The 23814-nt window shown below is 49.3% G+C and overlaps 1 protein-coding gene across 5 annotated transcripts in view; it reads left to right on the forward strand.

Moving 5' to 3' along the window:
* Positions 1-238: 238 nt before the first annotated feature.
* Positions 239-23814, forward strand: part of magi3a (membrane associated guanylate kinase, WW and PDZ domain containing 3a) — a 140552-nt gene continuing 116976 nt past the window's right edge. For all 5 annotated transcript variants that reach the window (XM_072480177.1, XM_072480178.1, XM_072480179.1 and 2 more), the window contains exon 1: positions 239-629. In XM_072480177.1, coding sequence (XP_072336278.1) covers positions 359-629 — 271 coding nt within the window. In that variant the 5' untranslated portion in view covers positions 239-358. The remainder of the gene's footprint in view (positions 630-23814) is intronic.

Consider the following 23814-nt stretch of genomic DNA (forward strand, 5'->3'; position numbering starts at 1 on the left):
GTGGTTTGTCTGGGGCGGGACTGCGAATGGGGGCGTGGTTTGGACAGGGGCGGGGCTGCCAATGAGGGCGTGGTCTGGCTGGGGGTGGGGCGACCGATGGGGGGCGTGGTTTGGCTGGGGGCGGGGTTGCCGATGGAGGCGTGGTTTGTCTGGGGGCGGGGCGGGGCGGGGCCAGAGCCGGGAATCGCGGGTCGACGCCCCACCCTCTCTGGTGGCTGCGTGCAGACGCGCTGACGCCACGACGCAGGTGGTGCACGGCTCCCGCAGTCAGTGACAGCAGCCCGGAGGCCGGGGAGCGCGAAGTGAGAGACCGGGGAGTGGGCAGCGGGAGGCCGGGGCTCGGCCCCGAGGCCCCGCCATGTCCAAGTCGTTGCGCCGGCGGCGACACTGGCTGAGCCGGGCTCAGGAGGCGGCCGTGTCCGGGGAGGCGCTGTCTCTGGGCGGCGGGGCCGAGTTCGGACAGTTCCCGGTCCTTGGATCCCCGCTCGGCGGCTCCGAGATCGGCCCAAGTCCCGGGGACATCCTGCTCGAGGTCAACGGAACCCCGGTCAGTGGCCTGACCCGCCGCGATGTCCGGGCCGTCATCAGGCACTTCCCGCAGCCTGTCCGAGTGCGGACAGTACGGCCAGGTGAGAGGGGGAATAGTGAGGGGAGGAGGAGGGGGGGGGGGGAATATTGAGGGTGGAGGAGGAGGGGGGGGGGGGAATAGTGAGGGAGGAGGAGGGGGGGGGGGAATAGTGAGGGAGGAGGAGGGGGGTAATAGTGGGGGGGGGGAATAGTGGGGGGGGAGGAGGGGGGAATAGTGAGGGGGAGGAGGGGCGGAATAGTGAGGGGGAGGAGGGGGGGAAAGAGTGAGGGGAGGAGGAGGGGGGAAAGAGTGAGGGGGAAAGAGTGAGGGGGGAAAGAGTGAGGGGGAGGAGGGGCGGAATAGTGAGGGGGAGGAGGGGGGGAAAGAGTGAGGGGAGGAGGAGGGGGGAAAGAGTGAGGGGGGAAAGAGTGGGGGGGGAATAGTGGGGGGAGGGGAGGTGAGAGGGAGGGGAGGGGGTGAGAGGGAGGGGAGTGAGGGAGGAGAGGGGGGGGAGAGGGAGGGAGAGGGGGAGGGGAGGGGGGATAGTGAGGGGGGATAAGGTAGGGGAGGAGGGGGGGAATGGGGAGGAGGGGTGAATAGGGAGGGATAGGGAGGGGAGGACGGGGCGAAGGGAGGGGAGGACGGGGCGAAGGGAGGGGAGGACGGGGCGAAGGGAGGGGGAGGAGGGGGCAAAGGGAGGGGGAAAGGAGGGGGAGGAGGGGCGAATAGGGAGGGGCGGTTTGGGGGGGATTGGGAAGGGAGGAGGGGGGTATAGGGTGGGGGGCTAGGGAGGGGAGGAGGGGGGATAAGGAGGGAAGGAGGGGGAGTGGGGGGGAGGAGGAGTGGGGGGGAGGAGGAGTGGGGGGGGAGGAGGAGGGGGGAGTAGTGTGGTGTCGGGGGGAGTAGTGTGTGGTGTCGGGGGGAGTAGTGTGTGGTGTCGGGGGGAGTAGTGTGTGGTGTCGGGGGGAGTAGTGTGTGGTGTCGGGGGGAGTAGTGTGTGGTGTCGGGGGGAGTAGTGTGTGGTGTCGGGGGGAGTAGTGTGTGGTGTCGGGGGGAGTAGTGTGTGGTGTCGGGGGGAGTAGTGTGTGGTGTCGGGGGGAGTAGTGTGTGGTGTCGGAGGGAGTAGTGTGTGGTGTCGGGGGGAGTAGTGTGTGGTGTCGGGGGGCGTAGTGTGTGGTGTCGGGGGGCGTAGTGTGTGGTGTCGGGGGGAGTAGTGTGTGGTGTCGGGGGGAGTAGTGTGTGGTGTCGGGGGGAGTAGTGTGTGGTGTCGGGGGGAGTAGTGTGTGGTGTCGGGGGGAGTAGTGTGTGGTGTCGGGGGGAGTAGTGTGTGGTGTCGGGGGGAGTAGTGTGTGGTGTCGGGGGGAGTAGTGTGTGGTGTCGGGGGGAGTAGTGTGTGGTGTCGGGGGGAGTAGTGTGTGGTGTCGGGGGGAGTAGTGTGTGGTGTCGGGGGGAGTAGTGTGTGGTGTCGGGGGGAGTAGTGTGTGGTGTCGGGGGGAGTAGTGTGTGGTGTCGGGGGGAGTAGTGTGTGGTGTCGGGGGGAGTAGTGTGTGGTGTCGGGGGGAGTAGTGTGTGGTGTCGGGGGGAGTAGTGTGTGGTGTCGGGGGGAGTAGTGTGTGGTGTCGGGGGGAGTAGTGTGTGGTGTCGGGGGGAGTAGTGTGTGGTGTCGGGGGGAGTAGTGTGTGGTGTCGGGGGGAGTAGTGTGTGGTGTCGGGGGGAGTAGTGTGGTGTCGGGGGGAGTAGTGTGTGGTGTCGGGGGGAGTAGTGTGTGGTGTCGGGGGGAGTAGTGTGTGGTGTCGGGGGGAGTAGTGTGTGGAGTCGGGGGGAGTAGTGTGTGGCGTCGGGGGGAGTAGTGTGTGGCGTCGGGGGGAGTAGTGTGTGGCGTCGGGGGGAGTAGTGTGTGGCGTCGGGGGGAGTAGTGTGTGGCGTCGGGGGGAGTAGTGTGTGGCGTCGGGGGGAGTAGTGTGTGGCGTCGGGGGGAGTAGTGTGTGGCGTCTGGGGGGTAGTGTGTGGCGTCTGGGGGGTAGTGAGTGGCGTCGGGGGGGGTAGTGAGTGGCGTCGGGGGGGTTACTGAGTGGCGTCGGGGGGAGTAGTGAGTGGCGTCGGGGGGAGTAGTGAGTGGCGTCGGGGGGAGTAGTGAGTGGCGTCGGGGGGAGTAGTGAGTGGCGTCGGGGGGAGTAGTGAGTGGCGTCGGGGGGAGTAGTGAGTGGCGTCGGGGGGAGTAGTGAGTGGCGTCGGGGGAGTAGTGAGTGGCGCCGGGGGGAGTAGTGAGTGGCGTCGGGGGGAGTAGTGAGTGGCGTCGGGGGGAGTAGTGAGTGGCGTCGGGGGGAGTAGTGAGTGGCGTCGGGGGGAGTAGTGAGTGGCGTCGGGGGGAGTAGTGAGTGGCGTCGGGGGGAGTAGTGAGTGGCGTCGGGGGGAGTAGTGAGTGGCGTCGGGGGGAGTAGTGAGTGGCGTCGGGGGGAGTAGTGAGTGGCGTCGGGGGGAGTAGTGAGTGGCGTCGGGGGGAGTAGTGAGTGGCGTCGGGGGGAGTAGTGGGTGGCGTCGGGGGGAGTAGTGGGTGGCGTCGGGGGGAGTAGTGGGTGGCGTCGGGGGGAGTAGTGACGGCAGGAGGGAGATGGTAGAGTGAGGGGCAGAGCAAAGTGAGGTGAGAGGGGCCAGGGCGAGTGGGGGTGTGAGGGGGGGGCAGGGCGAGTGGGGGTGTGAGGGGGGGGCAGGGCGAGTGGGGGTGTGAGGGGGGGGCAGGGCGAGTGGGAGTTGTGAGGGGGGGCAGGGCGAGTGGGAGGTGTGAGGGGGGGGCAGGGCGAGTGGGGGTATGAGTTGGGCAGGGCGAGTGGGGGTGTGAGGGGGGCAGGGCGAGTGGGGGTGTGAGGGGGGGCAGGGCGAGTGGGGGTGTGTGGGGGCAGGTCGAGTGGGGGTGTGAGAAGGGGCAGGGCGAGTGGCGATCTGAGGGGGCAGTGGGGGTGTGAGATGGGGCCGAGCGAGCGGGGGTCCGAGGGGGCCGAGCGAGCGGGGTTCCGAGGGGGCCGAGCGAGCGGGGGTCCGAGAGGGCCGAGCGAGCGGGGGTCCGAGGGGGCAGAACGAGCGGGGGGGGGGGGTTGTGAGAGGGTGAAGAACGAGTGGGGGTGAAAGGAGCAGAGGGAGGTGGGGTGAGAGGGGGCAGGGTGTGGGAGCAGATCGAAAGGGGGAGAGATTGAGGGGTAGTGTCAGAGCAGAGGGAGATTGAGGGGGCAGACGAGGGGGTGTATGATTGAAGGAGGATGGGGCAGAGCGATAGGGAGGGGACAGAATGAGGGACGAGATTGAAGCGTGAGGGGAGGGGCAGAGCGAGGTGGGGAGATTGAAAGTTGAGGGGGCAGAGCTGGGGAGGAAATGGAATGGGCAAGAAAATGGTAACCTTGGAAACAATAATCTGAGATATATCAGGGAAAGTGAATCACTGGGAAGAGATAAAGGAATTGGAATCTATAAATGAGGGAAAAACTGGGAGAGAAAGCATGGGAGGGATTCAGTGAGGAGTGACATGGGAGAGTATGGATAAAGGAAGCTGGGGATTGGAGGATGAAAGACCAGGGGTTGAAGGAATAACTTGGGAAGAGACACTGATCAAACCATGCTTAGTGTTTCAATAATGGCAACGTATTGTGTGCTTCCTTTGCTCTGGGGCTGGTACTGTACAACTGGAATGGTGGTGGGTTGATGTATGTAATTCGCACACACACGCTGTCTAATCTCAGCCAGTATGTTGCTGCTGGATGAAGTGTTAGCTACATTTCTGCAGGAAGACCACGGGCGAGGAAAAAGAAGAAAATCACTTTAAACATATTCTGCATTTTATTTCATTGGTCTTTGATTATAGAAAATTGTAGAGCATCAATAGGGAAACAGTATTCAACAAACTATTGGGATTGAGGGCAGACAAATCCCCTACATCCTAGAGTGTTAAAGGAAGTGGCAGCAGTGATAGTGGATCCATTGGTTATGAAATTCCAAAATTCTATGGACATGGGGAAGGTTCCAGTGGATTGGAAAAATGCTAATGTAACTCACTTATTCAAAAAGGGAGGGAGGCAGAATGTGGGAAATTACAGACCAGTTAGTTTAACATCTGTTGTTGGAAAATTGTTAGAATCAATTATCAAGGATGTAATATCAGGAAAGCCAAAGCGCTATCCGTCAGAGTCAGCATGTTTGACTAATTTGCTTGAATTCTTTGAAGATGTAACAAACAAAGTGGATAATGGGGATGTAGTATATCTGGACTTCCGGAAGGCGTTTGATAAGGTGCCGCACAGAAGGTTAATTCACAAGGTGAGATCACATGGGATATGGGGTAATTTATTAACTTAGATAGAAGACTGGCTGACGGACAGGAGAACGTAAGACATAGGAGCAGAATTAGGCCACTCGGCCAATCAAGTCTGCTCCGCCATTCAATCATGGCTGATATTTGACAGAGTCGGGAAAAATGGGTATTTTTTTTGGATGGCAAGATGTAGCTAGTGGGTAGGCCCCAGCTATTTACGATCTATATTAACGACTTGGATACAGGGACTGAAGGATCTGTAGCCAAATTTGCAGATGACACAAAAATAGGTGGGACAGTAAAGTTGCAATGAGGAAATAAGAACCATACAAATGGATATAGATAGGTTAGGAGAGTGGGCCAAAATGTGGCAGATGGAGTTTAATGTGGATAAGTGTGAGGTCATGCATTTTAGTTTTAAACAAAAAATGTAAAGGCAACTTATTATCTAAATGGGGGGAGACTTCGGGGTGCTCCGATGTAGAGGGATCTGGGTGCCCTCGTGCATGAATCACAAAAAATGAGCATGCAGGTGCAGCAGATAATAAGGAAAGCAAATGGAATGTTGGCATTTATAGCAAAAGGAATTGAGTATAAAGGTAAGGAAGTGTTGCGACTATACAAAGCACTGGTAAGACCGCACCTGGAGCATTGTGCACAGTTTGGGGGAAAGTATTTGAGGAAAGGTGTAGTGGCATTGGAGGCAGTTTAGAGGAGGTTCACTAGATTGATTCCAGAGGTGAGGGGTTTGTCATATGAGGAGAGGTTGAACAGTTTAGGCCTATACTCTAGAGTTTAGAAGAATGAGGGGAGATCTAATTGAGGAACACAAGATGCTAAAAGGTAATGATAAAGTAGACGTGGAGCTGATGCTTCCTCTTGTGGGACATTCTAAAACGAGAGGTCATAATCTTAGAATAAGAGGTGGCAAATTTAAAACAGATTTGAGGAAAAACTACTTCTCCCAAAAGGGTTGTGAACCTATGGAACTTGCTACCCCAGAGTGCAGTGGATGCTGGGACAGTGAGTAAATTTAAGGAGGAGTTAGACAGATTTTTAATTGGTAATGGGTTGAAGGGTTATGGAGAACGGGCAGGACGGTGGAGTTGAGGCCAGGATGGGATCAGCCATGATCACATTGAGGGTGTTAGGCTCAGAAGGCCAAATTGCCTACTCCCGCTCCTGGGTCATGTGTTCTAGGGAGGAGTTGCTCTGGCTGATTCCGTAATCCAGCTCTTGGCCTGTAACATTGTAGGTAGCAGATAAGGAATGATGGAGTAGACTTGATGGGCCGAATGGCCTAATTCTGCTCCTATATCTTATGAAGAAATGAAAATATACTATAATTTAGACAGATTATTATTACATTAAAGGCTGATTGTTTGCATTTAATGTTGGAGCTTACTTGGAGCTGAAATTATACTTTAATTATCAAATGTTTGTTTAAAAAGCAGCTTCTGTTGTGGCCAACGGTTGATCTGAGGTAAATTTTAGAATCTCAAACATTCCAAGTAAAATGTAAAAGATGAGAAAGGGTAGAACGTAGTGGAATAATGGGGTCTTTATGTTATCAGGGTTGAAAGTTTAACAGCCATTAGAGTTTCTTCAGTGTAGATGAGATATATACCTTTGGACTGTTCTTCAATCATGTAATTTTATATTTTAATTGTAAGATCACATCATTGTAAGATCACAATGGGATAAATATTCACCCCAGGAGTGGGAATCGATTCTTTCTGTTAAGAACCTGTTTTAACTCCAGCCAATACAATGTGGACTGTTTTCATAGATTTAGCTTTCAGCAGAAGCTGAGATCCTGTGTGTAATAAGTGCTGCCAAAAATCTTCTGGTCTTTGAAATAACTCTCTGATCTGAGGCAGCTCTTTGGAATAAACCATCCTGTCTGTCAGTCCTTTGGCTGCCTCTTCTGTAATGAAATGAAAAGGGAAAAGGGCATCGTCCCACTTTCTGTGAAGGGCATCTTCCCACTTTCCATCTTCGCATCTTCCCTTTCTCTCTCTCTGATGGGGAGAGACCGGCATTGTTTTCTGTATCCACGCTGAGGACATCACAGCTCTCTCTCCTCCACCTCTCCCACAAGGGAGGGGGAGAGGGTATAGGGAAGAAACATTTTCTGCCTGATCGTCCCTGTGGATAACTGGTGGGTTATGGTTTGACGATATTGATGTTGGGCACTGAGTCAGTGATGGATATCAGTTTATGACCTGATCCTGTCTGGATGTTGAGAGACTCCTTTGCAGGGATGTTCAAAGAATTGCCAATGCTGAGTCTGTCAGCAGCACCCACATCTTTGTGGAAATCGCTGCCTTGGCGAGAGGGTCATGAGCAATTATGTAAATTGGGCATGTTCTCGCTGGAGAAAAGGTTGAGAGGTGATAAAATTGTTTTTTAGGATTCCAAAGGGACTGGATAAAGTCCACCAAGACCAGCTGTTTCATCTTGGCCAGAGCAGTAGAATCAGAGGACCCAGTCTGCACTTGAAGAGAGAAAGTTCAAGATTATATTGTCAATCATCGACTCCTTGGGTAGATGATGGGAGCAGTTAGTGTGCACTTAAATTTCAGGACATATTTTGGGATCTGGTATCTGAGTAATTTGAGACATGATGTGCAGTGAGTGTAACGTGCTCGGGATAAACAGGTGTCTTTGGACCCATTGTTCCCAAAAGCTCTCCACCTCTGGGGGCTTTTCTCAACTCCCGTCTAGCTCTGTTGGTGACTCATCGGAGGTTGATCATTGTGATTAACCAACAACTCCATTCTTGTTTCAGGTGACAAATCTGGATGGTAAAGGTGAACTGGATGCACCCTGATCTGTATTGTCTCTCAGTTCTTAAGCACCTCCGTCTCAAGTGAGCTACTAAGATTGAGTATCGAGGGTTGTATTGATGCTGAGATCCCTAATTAACCCAGTGGAATATTCCGTGTGTTCCTGAGACTCGTTTGATGTTAAATATTCAGCATGTATTTAGTTAAGTAGCCCTCAGAACCTTGGAGATGTTAAAAATAATTATGTGTGCCGTTTGTGTGGTGTCACGGCAACATGAATAATTCTCATCCTTTCCCTCCCCCCTCGGCCCTACTCCTCTCTACCCTCCCTCTCTTGGCCCCACCGGCCCCCCTCGCCCGCCGCCAAGCAATTCATGCCCCATCCCTCATCTGCTGTTGCAATCCAGCAATACTTTTTCTGTTTTTGTTAACAGACTGATGAACACCTCACTGTGGAATTCTGATATTTTCCTCTTTTTCCATGCTCCCGCAATGTAACAGCAGCAGAATAACCTGCTGTGAATTGCACATTAACACATGCTATTTGTTTTTAACGGGTTAAAAACTCCAGTAAAAGCCAATGTCTTTGGGAACTTGGTTATTTGCACAGTGCTTTATAACAACAGTTGATGAGTATTTATTGAACTGTGCATCTTCACTTGCATTCAACAATGATTCCTACCCTGGAAGAAACCTAGTAATTCTGTGCCCACTGCTGTCTTGGTGAGACAGTTCTCTGTTTTTGTAAAGCTTAGCTTGGGGATGCTATGCATGCCGTGAAAGGTAAGTCACCTGACTGCTTACGAAATGTAATATTTTTCTCATGGGTTGACACTCGAGATACTTCCTCACTTCTGCCACCTGTCTCTGTCAAATACTGCAAGGCAGGTGCAGCAAAGAGTTAGATACAGAATAAAGCTTCCTCTAGTCCATTGTTTTTCAAACTCTTTTTCCCAGGACCCACTTTTGCCAACCGTCTGACCTTTGTAACCCACAGCGGTCGATCTTCGTGACCCACCCAACCTTCATCTACCTTTAATGCAAAAGGGGAGCCTGCTTGCTGTTCATGATCTCACTCCAATCAGGTTCACAGGAGGTGAGGGCAATGCGCATATCAGGTGCAGACCTCAGCCAGTTCCTTAGTGCCGTCTTCATCTTTGTGAAAATGGAAAATACAACCGCACACATGTAGGTCGTCATGAAGGGCAAGAGCAGCAAAATGCTTATTTTACTCTGCACTGGATACTCCTGGGAGATGCTACTCTAGAATGCTGACAGCCTCATGGACCTGGTGTGTTTTTAATGTGGTATTACAGGTCAGTTACAGCAGCGTCATCTTTTAATTTGGGGTCAGCTGTAAGTTAATTACTGACTCTGGGGTCTCAACCTCAAAAATAATTTTTCACCCACCACTTCTCTTTCAAAATCTGAAACTTCTACTCTCATTTGGCAGTACTTCCCTGCATATAACACACATGAGCTTTGCATCCTTATTTGCTTTGGCACAGTTGACAAAACCATCTTTATACTGCTTTGTTCTGAGTTAAGTTTCTTCTTTCTCAACACAAGCTCTGCTCTGTCCTGCCCTTGACTCTCCTGAGCAGCTCTCTCAGCAGATTCAGCTGTGAAACCCTGTGCAGTCGGTACTATGCCTCTGGCTGTCTCTTATAAGAAAACCATCTTCACAGTCCTCTTGGCGTGCTTGACAGAATCTAGAAATGGAAGACGCTCTCCGTGATTTGATGGCAAAAGCACGTATAGGGCGCTTGATGAGTACATATAGGGTGCTGGCCTCACTGCTGCCGCTTCTGTCCGGAAGATTGAACACAGCCTAATTTCTTTTCATTTTAAAGGCAGCAGTGGAGGCATTCTCATTTAAAAGCCGGTAGTTGGGCGCTTCTCTGTCTATCGGGGCCACGGCGGGAACGGCGCTACCGATTGCTCCATTATCTCCCCCGGACACCTGCCCGAGACCAACCTGCAGGTCACGACCTCCACTTGGAAAAACCCTTCTCTAGACTGTCCCCAACAAATACTCCCAGAGCAGGTACAGCACGGTGTTAGATACAGAGTAAAGCTCCCTCTACACTGTCCCCATCAAACACTTCCAGGACAGGTACGGCATGGGGTTAGATACAGAGTAAAGCTCTCTCTACACTGTCCCCATCAAACACTCCCAGGACAAGTACAGCACTGGGTTAGCTACAGAGTAAAGCTCTCTCTACACTGTCCCCATCAAACACTCGCAGGACAGGTACAGCACGTGGTTAGATACAGAGTAAAGCTCCCTCTGCACTGTCCCCATCAAACACTCCCAGGACAGGTACAGCACGGTGTTAGATACAGAGTAAAGCTCCCTCTACACTGTCCCCATCAAACACTCCCAGGACAGGTATAGCACGGGGTTAGATACAGCGTAAAGCTCCCTCTACACTGTCCCCAACAAATACTCCCAGAGCAGTTACAGCACGGGGTTAGATACAGAGTAAAGCTCCCTCCACACTGTCCACATCAAAACACTTCTACGACAGATACAGCGCGGGGTTAGATACAGAAAAAAGCTCCCTCTACACTGTCCCCATCAAACACTTCCAGGACAGGTACGGCATGGGGTTAGATACAGAGTAAAGCTCTCTCTACACTGTCCCCATCAAACACTCCCAGGACAAGTACAGCACGGGGTTAGCTACAGAGTAAAGCTCTCTCTACACTGTCCCCATCAAACACTCGCAGGACAGGTACAGCACGTGGTTAGATACAGAGTAAAGCTCCCTCTGCACTGTCCCCATCAAACACTCGCAGGACAGGTACAGCACGTGGTTAGATACAGAGTAAAGCTCCCTCCACACTGTCCCCGTCAAACACTCCCAGGACAGGTACAGCACGTGGTTAGATACAGAATAAAGCTCCCTCCACACTGTCCCCATCAAACACTCCCTGAATACGTACAGCACGGGGTTAGTTACAGAATAAAGCTCCCTCCACACTGTCCACATCAAAACACTTCTACGACAGATACGTTAGATACAGATGTTATCCAAATTGATTATGTAAAAGCGACCATTGACTGTGAAGCACTTTGCAAAATCTTGCAAGTAGAAAAGGGCACTGTATGAATACAGGCTTTCCTCTTACTGGGTTTCCTCCGGGTTCTCCGGTTTCCTCCCACAGTCCAAAGACGTGCAGGTTAGGTGGATTGTCCATGATAAATTGCTCTTAGTGACCAAAACGGTTAGGAGGGGTTATTGGGTTACGGGGATAGGGTGGAAGTGAGGGCTTAAATGGGTCGGTGCAGACTCGATGGGCCGAATGGCCTCCTTCTGCACTGTATGCTCTATGTACTAACACCACAGAACCATCAGGAAAATTAATAAACTTTACTGGGATACCACAGACAATATCTTGAAATTGTCCATAGATTCTCAAACTCCACATGAGTTGGTGTATGGGGATAGGAGCAGTTGCGATGACATGTACTTTCGGGAGTGAGTGAGCTAAGATGAGCTTGGCTCTTCATACTGTCCTATTTTTGGCTGTTAGTGAGCAAGGTCTAGGGAAATAGGCTTGGTGCTTCCTGTGTGACACTGATGGTTAGGCAGGGCCTGTACAATCTGAGGAATGTTTTGACCTGGCTCTTATCCAAGCTGCCCAACCCCTTGGAATTTGTATCCAAGTCCAGAGTAGTCTCATTGTTTCTCGAATATTTCTGCTGCAATACATTGTTTGAGGAAGCTAACTTTAACCTATATACACTCCTTGTATGCATCACCTTTGTTTCAATCCCTCCTGTGTCTTGCATGCTGAACTTAATTTCCCTCTTGCCCTCAATATCCTGCACAGTTTAATTACAGCATCTGATACCTGCCAGTTTCTCTCAAATAGTCAGGTGAATGTTTTACTGCTCACTTGTGGATTAAGAAAGGTTCTCTTCATTTGATTTGGAGAATGTGTTACCGAAAAGTCCCTATACTCCAATTCTTTGAACATCCCTGCTTTCCTTGCCTTTAGTTGCCAAAATCTTAAGCTCTGAATTCCCTCCCTAAATCTCTCTCTCTACCTCTTTCTCATTTAAGAACTGTTTAAAATCGACATCTTTGACCAAACCTTTGCTTTTATAATCATTAATGGGATGCACACATTGCTAGCTAGGCCGGTGGTTATTGCTCCTCTCTAGTTGCCCTTGAGAATGCCCATCTCTACTTGCCCTTGAGAAGGTGAGCTGCAGTCTTGAATCACTGCAGTCGGGGAGGCGGTGGCATAGTGGTATTGTCGCTGGACTAGTAATCAAGAGACCAAGGATAATGATCTGGAGACCCGGGTTCAAATCCCAACAAGGCAGGTGATGGAATTATAACTCAATAAAATATCTGGAATTAAAAGTCTAACGATGACCATGAAACTATTGTCGATTGTCATTAAAAACCCATCATGTTGACTATTGTCCTTTAGGGAAGGAAATCTGGCATCCTTACCTGGTCCAGCCTACATGTGACTTCAGACCCACAGCTATGTGATTGATCCACAATGCCAGCAAAACTAAAGAGCTGGTCATTGACTTCAGGAAGCAAAGTACTGTACACACCCCAACCAGCATCAACGGGGCCGAGGTGGAGATGGTTAGCAGTTTCAAATTCCTAGGGGTGCACATCTCCAAAAATCTGTCCTGGTCCACCCACGTCGACGCTACGACCAAGAAAGCACAACAGCGCCTATACTTCCTCAGGAAACTAAGGAAATTTGGCATGTCCGCATTAACCCTTACCAACTTTTACATATACACCATAGAAAGCATCCTATCTGGCTGCATCACAGCCTGGTATGGCAACTGCTCGGCCCAGGACCGCAAGAAACTTCAGAGAGTCGTGAACACCGCCCAGTCCATCACACGAACCTGCCTCCCATCCATTGACTCCATCTACACCTTCCGCTGCCTGGGGAAAGCGGACAGCATAATCAAAGACCCCTCCCACCCGGCTTACTCACTCTTCCAACTTCTTCCATCGGCCAGGAGATACAGAAGTCTGGGAACACTCACAAACAGACTCAAAAACAGCTTCTTCCCCGCTGTTACCAGACTCCTAAATGACCCTCTTATGGACTGACCTCATTAACACTACACCCTGTATGCTCCATCCAATGCCGGTGCTGATGTAGTTACATTGTATACCTTGTGTTGCCCTATTATGTATTTTCTTTTCTTCCCTTTTCTTCCCATGTATTTAATGATCTGTTGAGCTGCTCGCAGAAAAATACTTTTCACTGTGCCTCGGTACATGTGACAATAAACAAATCCAATCCAATCCTTAAATGCCGTCTGAAATGGCCTAGCAAGCCACTGAGTTGAATTCAACCACTACGTAAAGACAAAAAAGGAATGAAACCGGGGGAAAAAAGGGAATGAACCCGGCATCGAACCAGGCACCGGAAATGACAATGGCAAACCCAGCACTGTTGACCCTGCAAAGTCCTTCCTATGAGCATCTGGGGGCTTGTGCCAAAGTTGGGAAAGATGTCTCCAACTAATCAAGCAACATACTCACAGTCATACCTTACCAACAATGTCCCAGATTCCACTATCACCGTTCCTGGGTATGTCCTATCTCACTGGCAGGCCAGACGCAGCAGAGGTGGTGGTATACAGTCGAGAGGAAGTAGATCTGGGAGTCCTCAACATCAACTCTGGACCCCTTGATATCTCATGGCTTCAGGTTAAACATGGCCAAGGAAACCTCCTGCTGATTACCATGTACTGGCCACCATCAGCTGATGAATCAGTACTCCGCCATGTTGAACACCACATGGAGGAAGCACTGAAGGTGGCAGAATATGCTCTGGGTGGGGGACTTCAATGTTCATCACCAAGAGTGGCTCAGTAGTAACATCACAGACCGAGCTGGCCAGATCCTAAAGGACATAGCTGCTAGACTGGGACTGCAGCAGGTGATGATGGAACCAACAAGAGGGAAAAGCATACTTGACCTCATTCTCATCAGTCTGCCTGCTGAAGATGTATCTGTCCATGACAGTATTGGTAGAAGTGACCACCGCACAGTCCTTGAGGATACTCTCCATCGTGTTGTGTGGCACTACCACTGTGCTAAATGGGATAGACTTTGAACAGATCTAGCAACTCAGGACTGGGCATCCATGAGGTGGTGTGGACCATCAGCAGCAGCAGAATTGTATTCAACCACAATCTGCAACCTTTTGGCCCGGCATATCCCCCACTCTACCATTATCACCAAGCCAGAGGGTCAACCCTGGTTCAATGAAGAATGCAGGAGAGCATACCGGGAGCAACAACAGGCATACTGAAAAATGAGGTGTCAACCTTTTAGCCAAAAATTATGACTACTTGTGTACCAAACAGCATAAGCAGCAAGTAATAGACAGAACTTCCACAACAAATGCATCAGATCTCATCTCTGCAGTCCTGCCACAGCCAGCCGTGAATGGTGATGGATACGATTCAGTTCACGTGATATCAAGAAACGGCTGAAGGCTCTGGATACTGCAAATGCCGTGGGCTCTGACAATATTCTAGCAATTGTACTGAAGACTTGTGCTCCAGAACTTGCCGCACCCCTAGCTAAGCCGTTCCAGTACAGCTACAACACTGACAGTTACCTGGCAATGTGGAAAATTGCCCAGGTGTGTCCTGTACACAAGAAACAGGACACATCCAACCCAGCCAATTACCGTCCTATCAGTCCACTGTCCATCATCAGCAAAGTGATGGAAGGAGTCATCAACACTGCTATCAAGGGCAGTACGGTGGCACAGTGGTTAGCACTGCTGCCTCACGGTGCTGTGGTCCCAGGTTTCATCCAGGCTCTGGGTCACTGTCCATGAGGAGTTTGCACATTCTCCCCGTGTTTACGTGGGTTTCGCCCCCACAACCCAAAAGATGTGCAAGGTAGGTGGATTGGCCATGCTAAATTGCCCCTTGGAAAAATGAATTGGGTACTCTTAAGTTTATAAAAAAAAAAAAAACAGTGCTATCAAGCAGCACTTGCTCAGCAATAACATCCTCACGGGCGCTCAGTTTGGGTTTCGCCAGGGTCACTCAGCTCATGACCTCATTATAGCATTGGTTCAAACATGGGCATAAGAGCTGAATGCCAGAGGTGAGGTGAGAGTGACTGCCCTTGACATCAAGGCAGCATTTGACCGAGTATGGCATCAAGGAGCCTTCGTTAAACTGGAGTCAATGGGAATCGGGGAAAAATCTCTGCTGGTTGGAGTCATACCTGGCACACAGGAAGATGGTTGTGGTGGTTGGAAGTCAATCATCCCAGCTCCAGGATATCACTGCAGGAGTTCCTCAGGGTAGTATCCTAGGCCTAACCATCTTCAGCTGCTTCATCAATGACCTCCCTTCCATCATAAGGTCAGAAGTTGGGCTGTTTGCGGATGACTGCACAATGTTCAGCACCATTCGCGACACCTCGGACGATGAAGCAATCCATGTCCAAATGCAGCAAGACGTGAACAATACCAAGGCTTGGGCTGACAAGTGGCAAGTTACATTTGTGCCACAAGTGCCAGGCAATGTCCATCTCCTACAAGAGAGGATCTAACCATTGCCCCATGTCAATTAATGGCATTACCATCACTGAATCCCCCACAATCAATATCCTGGGGGTTACCATTGATCAGAAACTGAATTGGACTAACCATATTAATACTGCGGCTACAAGGGCACGTCAAAGCTAAGGATCCGACGATGAGTAACTCGACTCCTGACACCCCCCCCCCTCCCCGACGATGAGTAACTCTCCTCCTGACCCCCCCCCAACCCCCCCCAAAAATGCCTGTCCACCATCTGCATGGCTTAAGTCAGGAGTGTAATGGAATACTCTCCACTTTGCTGGATGAGTGCAGCTCCAACAACATTCCAGAAGCTCAACACCATTCAGGACAAAGCATCCCACTATTGTTCCCCCTTCCACAAACATTCAAACCCTCCAGCACCGACGAGCAGTGTGTACGATCTAGAAGACGCAGTGCCAGAACTCACCAAGGCTCTTTCAGCAGCACCTTCCAAACCCACAACCACTACCATCTAGAACATAGAACATTACAGCGCAGTACAGGCCCTTTGGCCCTCGATGTTGCGCCAACCTGTGAAACCACTCTAAAGCCCATCTACACTATTCCCTTACTGTCCATATGTCTATCCAATGACCATTTGAATGTCCTTAGTGTTGGCGAGTCCACTACTGTTGCAGGCAGGGCATTCCATGCCCTTACTACTCTCTGAGTAAAGAACCTACCTCTGACATCTGTCTGATATCTATCTCCCCTCAATTTAAAGCTATGACCCCTCGTTCTGGGCATCATCCGAGGAAAAAGGCTCTCATTGTCCACCCTACCCAATCCTCTGATCATCTTGTATGCCTCAATTAAGTCACCTCTTAACCTTCTCTCTAACGAAAACAGCCTCAAGTCCCTCAGCCTTTCCTCATAAGATCTTCCCTCCATACCAGGCAACATTCTGGTAAATCTCCTCTGCACCCTTTCCAATGCTTCCACATCCTGTGTTGTATAGCTGCAACATGACCTCATGGCTCCTAAACTCAATCCCTCTACCAATAAAAGCTAACACACCGTACGCCTTCTTAACAACCCTCTAGGACAAGAGCCGCAGATTACCTGAGAACCCCACCACCTGGAGGTTCCCCTCCAAGTCACTCACCACCCTGACTTGGAAATACATCGCCGTTCCTTCACTGTCACTGGGACAACCTTCTGGAACTCCCTCCCTCACAGAACTGTGGGTGTACCAACGCCTGACGGATTGCAGCGGTTCAGGAAGGCAATTCACCACCACCTTCTGAAGGGCAACTAGGGATGGGCAATAAACGCTGACCTAATCAGCGACGCCTACCTCCTGTAAATAATATAAGAGAAAGTCCATGCGGTGTAGGTACACCCACAGCACTGCTAGGGAGGGAATTCCACGGTTTTGACCCATTGACAGTGAAGGAACAATAATATATTTTAAGTCATGATAATGTGTGACTTGGAGGTGTTGACTTGCAGGTGGTGGGATAGGGATAGGCAATAAATGCTGGCATATCCAGCGGTGCCTGCATCCCAAGAATGAAAAACATTAGGCACTGCTGGTAATACGATTTGGTGGTGGAGGGAGTGAATGTTTGTGGGTGGGGTGCTAATCAGGCAGGCTACTTTGTCTTGGATGATATTGGAGCTGCACTCATCCAGGCAAGTATTCCATCACACTTCTGACTTGAGCTTTGTAGATGGTGGACAACCTTTAGGGAGTCAGGAGATGAGTTACTTACCGCAGCATTCTTATCCTCTGATCTGCTCTTCCAGCCACATTATTTATGTCGCTAGTTCAGTTTCTGGTCAATGGTTACCCCCCCAGGATGTTGATAGTGGGGTATATAGCAATTATAATGCCATTGAATGTCAGGGAGCAGTTGTTATATTCTTTCTTATTGGAGATGATCATTACCTGGCACTTGTGTGGTGTGAATGCTACTTGCCGCTTGTCAGCCCAAGGATATTGTCCGGAGTTTGCTGCATTTGGACATGGACTGCTTCACTATCTGTGGAGCTGTAAATGGTGCTGAACATTGTGCAATCATCAGCAAACATCCCAACTCCTGACCTTATGATGGAGGGAAGATCATTGATGAAGCAGCTGAAGATGTTTGGGCCTAGGATACTACCCAGAGGAACTCCTGCAGCGATGTCCTGGAATTGAGATGGTTGAATTCCGACAGCCACAACCATCTTCCTTTTTGCCATGTATGAATCCAACCAAAGAGAGTTTCCCCCCTGATTTCCATTGACTCCAGTTTTGCTGGGCTCTTTGATAAGTCACTCGGCCAAATGCTGTCTTGATGTCAAGGACAGTCACTCACATTGCCTAATGTATCTCCTTATGTGAGTGGTGTGTGATTATGCTTCTGTAAAGTGTTTTGACAGTTAAAGTTGCTGGGAAGTTGCGATATAAATGCAGTTTATTGCTGCAGTGTATTGGGGTTGTAGAGCAAATGCTGCATGAAGTTATATAACCTTGTAATCTAGACTAATCTGGTTAGGAATGTTCATCTGTGAAATGCATCAAAGCACAGGCTCAGCATCAATAGCGAAGGGTTCGTAACTCGGTTACTGGTTGACAGGAATTACTAAAGCTGATCATACATGGGAGCTAATTAATATCAGTCGAGTTACAGTCACACCATTGTGACTGTCGAGCTAATAAACTCAATCGTGTATGGGAGGAGATTTGATGTACAAAATTGAAATTCTCCCCCTGATAATGGCTATTCTTGGTTCCTGGGCAATTTTTTTAGTGATTTCTTTTTCGCCCCCTTTCTGCAGATGCAATGCCTTCTGGTTAACTTTTTTTTAAAAATTGAGTACCCAATTATTTTTTTTTTTCCAATTAAGGGGCAATTTAGCCTGGCCAATCCACCTAACCTGCACATCTTTGGGTTGTGGGGGTGAAACCCACGCAGACATGGGGAGAGTGTGCAACTCCACACGGACAGTGACCCAGGGCTGGGATTCAAACCCTGGACCTCCGCGCCACAGTCCCAGTGCTAACCACTGCGCCACATGCCGCCATCCTTCTGGTTAACTGAAACAAGTTTTAGCACTTGCATTTGTCAAAGCAGACTGTATAGTCTCAAACAGCCAGCTTTGCAGATGGGATTCTCTGACTGGCACGGTGCTAATTGATCGTGTTGGACAGAAGTCCAGTGTTTCCTTGACCCAGGGACATATTCTGAAAATGATTTGCATCAATCCTTTATTTATGTTTCACTTTATAATTCATTTCACCACTTAATGTAGTAAATAAGGAGTATGGTGGGAAGGTCCTCAGCAGTATGGATTAGTCAATTAAGTTATCAATACCTGCAGTCCATACAAGAAGACAAAAGACAAATGCATTTGTTTAGCTCCTTTTAATCTCCAGATGTCCCAAGTGCTTTACAGCCAATGGTGTACAGGAAGCTCCCAGAAACAGGAATGTGATGATGACAATGTTATCTGTTTTAGTGATGTTGATTTCAGGGATAAACATTGGCCAGGACACATTGGGATTAATTCCCCCATTCTTAGAATCATAGAATTTACAGTGCAGAAGGAGGCCATTCGGTCCATCGAGTCTGCACCGGCCCTTCGAAAGAGCACCCTACTTAGGCCCATTCCCCACCCTACCCCCGTAACCCAATCTAACCTTTGGAGCACAAAGGGACAATTTAGCTCACCTAACTTGCATATCTTTGGACTGTGGGAGAAAACTGGAGCACCCGGAGGAAACCCACGCAGACGCCGGGAGAATGTGCAAACTCCATACCGACATTCACTCAAAATTGGTATCGAACCTGGGTCTCTGGCGCTGTGAGGCAGCATTGCTAACCACCGTGCCGCCCTTTGTCATAGTGTCATGGGATCTTCCGGGTCCACCTAAGGAGGCAGGCAGAGCCTCGGTGTGCCACCTCATCCAAAAGATGGCTCCTTCCACATTACAGCACAGCATCAATACTGCAATGGAGTATCGGCCCAGATTTTGTGCCAAAGCCTTTGGACTGCAATTTGAACCCACAGCCTTCCAACTCTGTGGTGAGTGATGCCCACTGAGCCAAGACTGAAAAGTGAAATGCATTTAACAGAATGGCTTTTCCTATCTGCACAACAGCTGCTATGAATGGTTTTTCCGTTCTGTTCCACACCTCCAATGTTTTGAGTTGGAGTTTACTTTTGACTCCTGTGTGCATTGTGCAGAACCACCATTTGATGTGACGAGGAATCCACATTTTAGCCAGTTCTTAACCAGTTAATCTGTTTTGCTAGTTTGTGAATCTTGCTGTCTCTGGGATCCTCTTATGTGTGAATTGGCTGCAGGTATTGATTGACTAATGACTGGTAGCACTTCAAAATTACTTCATTGGCTATCGATCACTTTGTGATATCTGGCCTGGAGGTATAGGTCGCTAAACTAGTAAACTACTGGAGCAATATTGGGGTTCCAGGTTTGAATCCCGCCATGGTAATTAGTTATATTTGAATTCTAAAATACAAACCAGAGGATGCGAAGGACACTGTTTGTTCCTTGTTTGTTTCTTGAGTTACTGGATCTCAGGGCAGTAATGCTGGTAACAATTGGTAACAGTGCTGAGGTTCAATCATTGATGCTCCCATAATCAAATAGCTGTTATCATTCCATGTAGACGTGGCCTCTTGTGGGAGGTAGTAGAAGGTGGACAATTACATTTGCAGGGCTATGGGGAAAAGGCCGGGCAGTAGGACTAAGTGAGTTGCTCTTGTACAGAGCTGGCATGGGCATGATCAGCCACATGACTCCATCAATGCTATAGTCTATGATTCTCTGACCAGCGAAACTGTACTTCAACAATGTATTGTCTTCATCTTCAAGAGAATTTCTGGACAAAATTATTCCAAGGGAGAAACTAAGTTTACAAATCGAGAGCTGATAGTCCACCTACAAGAATGAAATACCAGTGAATGTATGGAAATTCTATACACTTGTTAGGTAAGCTTAGGTGGCAATTAGTCACATGAACGGCACAGTATTCAGATCTATAATTAGAAGCTGAGCCAGTTTAACAAAGGTGCAAGGGGAGAAGCAGCTTCTAACTAGCAGGCACTCCCATTCTGCAAAGTGCTATTTAGAATGAAAGTTTAATTAGCAAACAGGGATCTAAAGAAGCTCCAGAAAGATTGCGTATGCTGGTGCTCTTAGTTTCCTCCCTTTCCAGAGAAAATAAAGAGGAGTCCTTAAAATTTGTTACAAATTCAACAGAGACCCATAACTCTTCAGAAGAGAATTGAACTTTCTTATTCATGTACAGGTTATGTGTGTTGCTGACTAGGCCAGAATTTATTGTGCATCCCGAGTTGCCCTCGAGAAGGTGGTGGTGAGCTGCCTTTTTGCACCAGTGCAGTCCACAGTGCTATTGAGGAAATTCCAGGATTATGACCCAGCTCCAGTGAAGGAATGAGAATATATTTACAGGTCAGGATGGTGTGTGACTTGGAGAGAAACTTCCAGGGTTTCCCATGCATCTGTTGCCCTCCTAAATGATTACGGTCGTGGGTTCGAAAACTATTAACTGAGGCGCCTGGCTGAGTTACTGCAGTGCATTTTGTAGATGGCATACACGGCTGCCACTGTTTGTCGGTGGTGGAGGGAGTGAATGTTTGTGGATGGGATGCTGACCAAATGGGCTGCCTTATCTTGGATTCTGTTGAGCTTCTTGAATGTTGTTGGAGCTGCACTCATCCAGGCAAGCGAAGAGTATCCCATCACACTCCTGACTTGCGCCTTAGATGGTGGACAGACTTTGGGGAGTCGGGGGGTGAGTTACTTGCCACAGAATTCCTTAATTTGACCTGCTCTTGTAGCCACAGCATTTATATGGTTCGTCCATTTCCGTTTCTGATCAATGGTAACACCCAGGATGTTGAAAGTGGGGTATTCAGTAATGGTAATGCCATTAAATATCAAGGGGCGATGGTTAGATCCGCTCTTGTTGGAGATGGTCATTGCCTGGCACTTGTCTGGCGGAAATGTTATTTGCCACTTGTTGGCCCATGGCTGGATATTGTCCAGGTCTTACTGCATTTGGACATGAGCTGCTTCATTATCTGAGGAGTTGCGAAAGGTGCTGAACATTGTGCAGTCATCAGTGAATATCCCCACTTCTGACATTATCATGGAAGGGAGGTCATTGATGAAGCAGCTGAAAATGGTTGGGTTGACGGCACTTCCCTGAGGCAGTCCTGCAATGATGTCTTGGAACTGAGATGATCTCCAACAAACGCAACCATCTTCCTTTATGCTGGATATGACTCCAACCAGTGGATGATTTTCCCCCTGATTCCCATTGACTCCAGTTTTACTAGGCCTCCTGATGTCACATTCGGTCAAATGCTGCCTTGATGTCACGGGCAGTTACAATCACCTCACATCTGGAGTTAAGCTCTTTTGTCCATCTTTGAACCAAGACTGTAATGAGGTCAGGAGCTGAGTGACCCTGGCCGATGATCGAGAGTATACTGATGGGGCAGTAATTGGCTGGGTTGATTTGTCCTGTTTCTTGTGTACCAGGAAATACTTGAGAAATCTTTCACATTGCCTGATAGATGTTAATGTTGTAGCTGTACTGGAACAGCTTGGCTAAGGGAGCGGCATGTCCTGGAGCACAAGTCTTCAGTACTATTGCTGCAATATTGTCACGGTCCACAGCCTTTACAGTATCCAGTGCTTTCAGCCGTTTCTTGATAGCGTGTGGAGTGCATTGAATTGGATGAAGACTGACATATGTGGTGCCAGGGACCTCCAGAGGAAGAGGAGGAGACTGAGATGGGTCATCCAACTGGCACTTGGGCTGACATTTGTTGCAAATGCTTCAGCCTTATCTTTTGCATTGATGTTTGGGACCTCCCATCATTGAGGATGGGGCTATTTGTGGAGCCCCTTCCACCAATGAGTTGTTTAATTGTCCACTACCATTATGGCTGGATGTGGCAGGACTGCAGAGCTTTGACCTGATCCATTGGTTGTGGAATTGCTTAGCCCTGTCAATTTGTTACTTATGCTGTCTGGAACACAAGTTGTCCTGCGTTGTAGTTTCACCATGTTGACAATTTTTTGGTATGCCTGGTGTTGCTCCTGGCATGTCCTCCTGCACACTTCATTGAACCAGGGTTGATCCCCTGGCTTGGTGGTAATAGTAGAGTGGGGTTGAACCATAGGTTGCAGATTGTGATTGAGTACAATTCTGCAGCTGCTGATGGCCCACAGTGACTCATGATTACCCAGTCTTGAATTTCTAGATCTGTTTTAAGTTTATCCCATTTGGCACGCTGGCAGTTCCCCACACAATGGAATGTGAAGACGGGACTTTGTCTCCACAAGAACTTTGCGGTGGTCATTTCTGCCAACACTATTGTGGCAGGCAGTCTGGTGAGGATGAAGTCAAGTATGTTTTCCCCCCCTTTGTTGGTTCGGTTGCCCCAGTCTGGTTTGCCGTTGTCCGGTTTCTTTGTAGTGATTGGATATAACCGAGTGGCCTGCTAGGCCATTTCAGAGGGCAATTGAGAGTCAACCACATTGCTGTGGGTCTCAAGTCACATGTAGGCCAGTCCAGGTAAGGACAGCAGCCCCCCCTCCCCGCACCAAAGACATTAGTGAACCCAGATGGGTTTTTACAACAATCGACAAGCGCCAGGGTCCCAGGTTTGATTCCCGCCTTGGTTTTGATGTGGCAGCACGGTGGCACAGTGGTTAGCACTGTTGCTTCACAGCGCCAGGGAACGGGTTTGATTCCTGGCCTGGGTCAAGGGCTGTGCGGAGTCTGCACATTCTCCCTGTGTCTGTGTGGGTTTCCTCCGGGTGCTCCCGTTTCCTCCCACAAGCCCCGAAAGACGTGCTGTTTGGTGAATTGGACATTCTGAATTCTCCCTCCGTGTACCTGAACAGGTGGCCGGAGTGTGGCAACTGGGGGATTTTCAAAATAACTTCATTGCAGTGTTAATGTAAGCTTACTTGTGACAATAAAGATTATAAAATGGTTTCATGGTCATCATTAGACTTTATTGAATTTTATTAAACTGGCCCTCCAGCGGCACCATCAGTGCACCACTGCCACCTCGACTGTCAGTTGATAGCTGAAAGGATGACATATCAAGATTATACATTTTAAAACATTTACTATAACATGACTAAAAGCATTGTTGACATAAGTTTTTTTTGTAGGGGCAGTGTGTACTTTAAATCACACAGCAAGATGTTCCCTTTTTATACTCTTCACCCAGCGTTCTCTCCCCGAATTACAATCCTTAGCAAACAGCCCACGTTTGCTCTGAGCTTCCAGTAGGTTCCCGTATCGCTGTTTTGCTGAGTAAGACCCGTTTCCATCTCCCCTGCATCCAGCTGTGGCAGCTTGCAAAGTCAAGCAGGCTTTTTCACTGCTGACCACACAGAACCTCTGCTGACTGACATTAGTTCACTCAGGAAATTGAAAATTGTTGGTCAATGTAACCATCTGCACTGGTTAAATATTTTAATGCTGTGTTTTAGTGCTTTAGGGCAGCACGGTAGCTAGTGGATAGCACAATTGCTTCACAGCTCCAGGGTCCCAGGTTCG

This window comes from Scyliorhinus torazame, chromosome 17, assembly GCF_047496885.1.
Source record: "Scyliorhinus torazame isolate Kashiwa2021f chromosome 17, sScyTor2.1, whole genome shotgun sequence".
In the NCBI taxonomy this organism is placed as follows: Eukaryota; Metazoa; Chordata; class Chondrichthyes; order Carcharhiniformes; family Scyliorhinidae; genus Scyliorhinus; species Scyliorhinus torazame.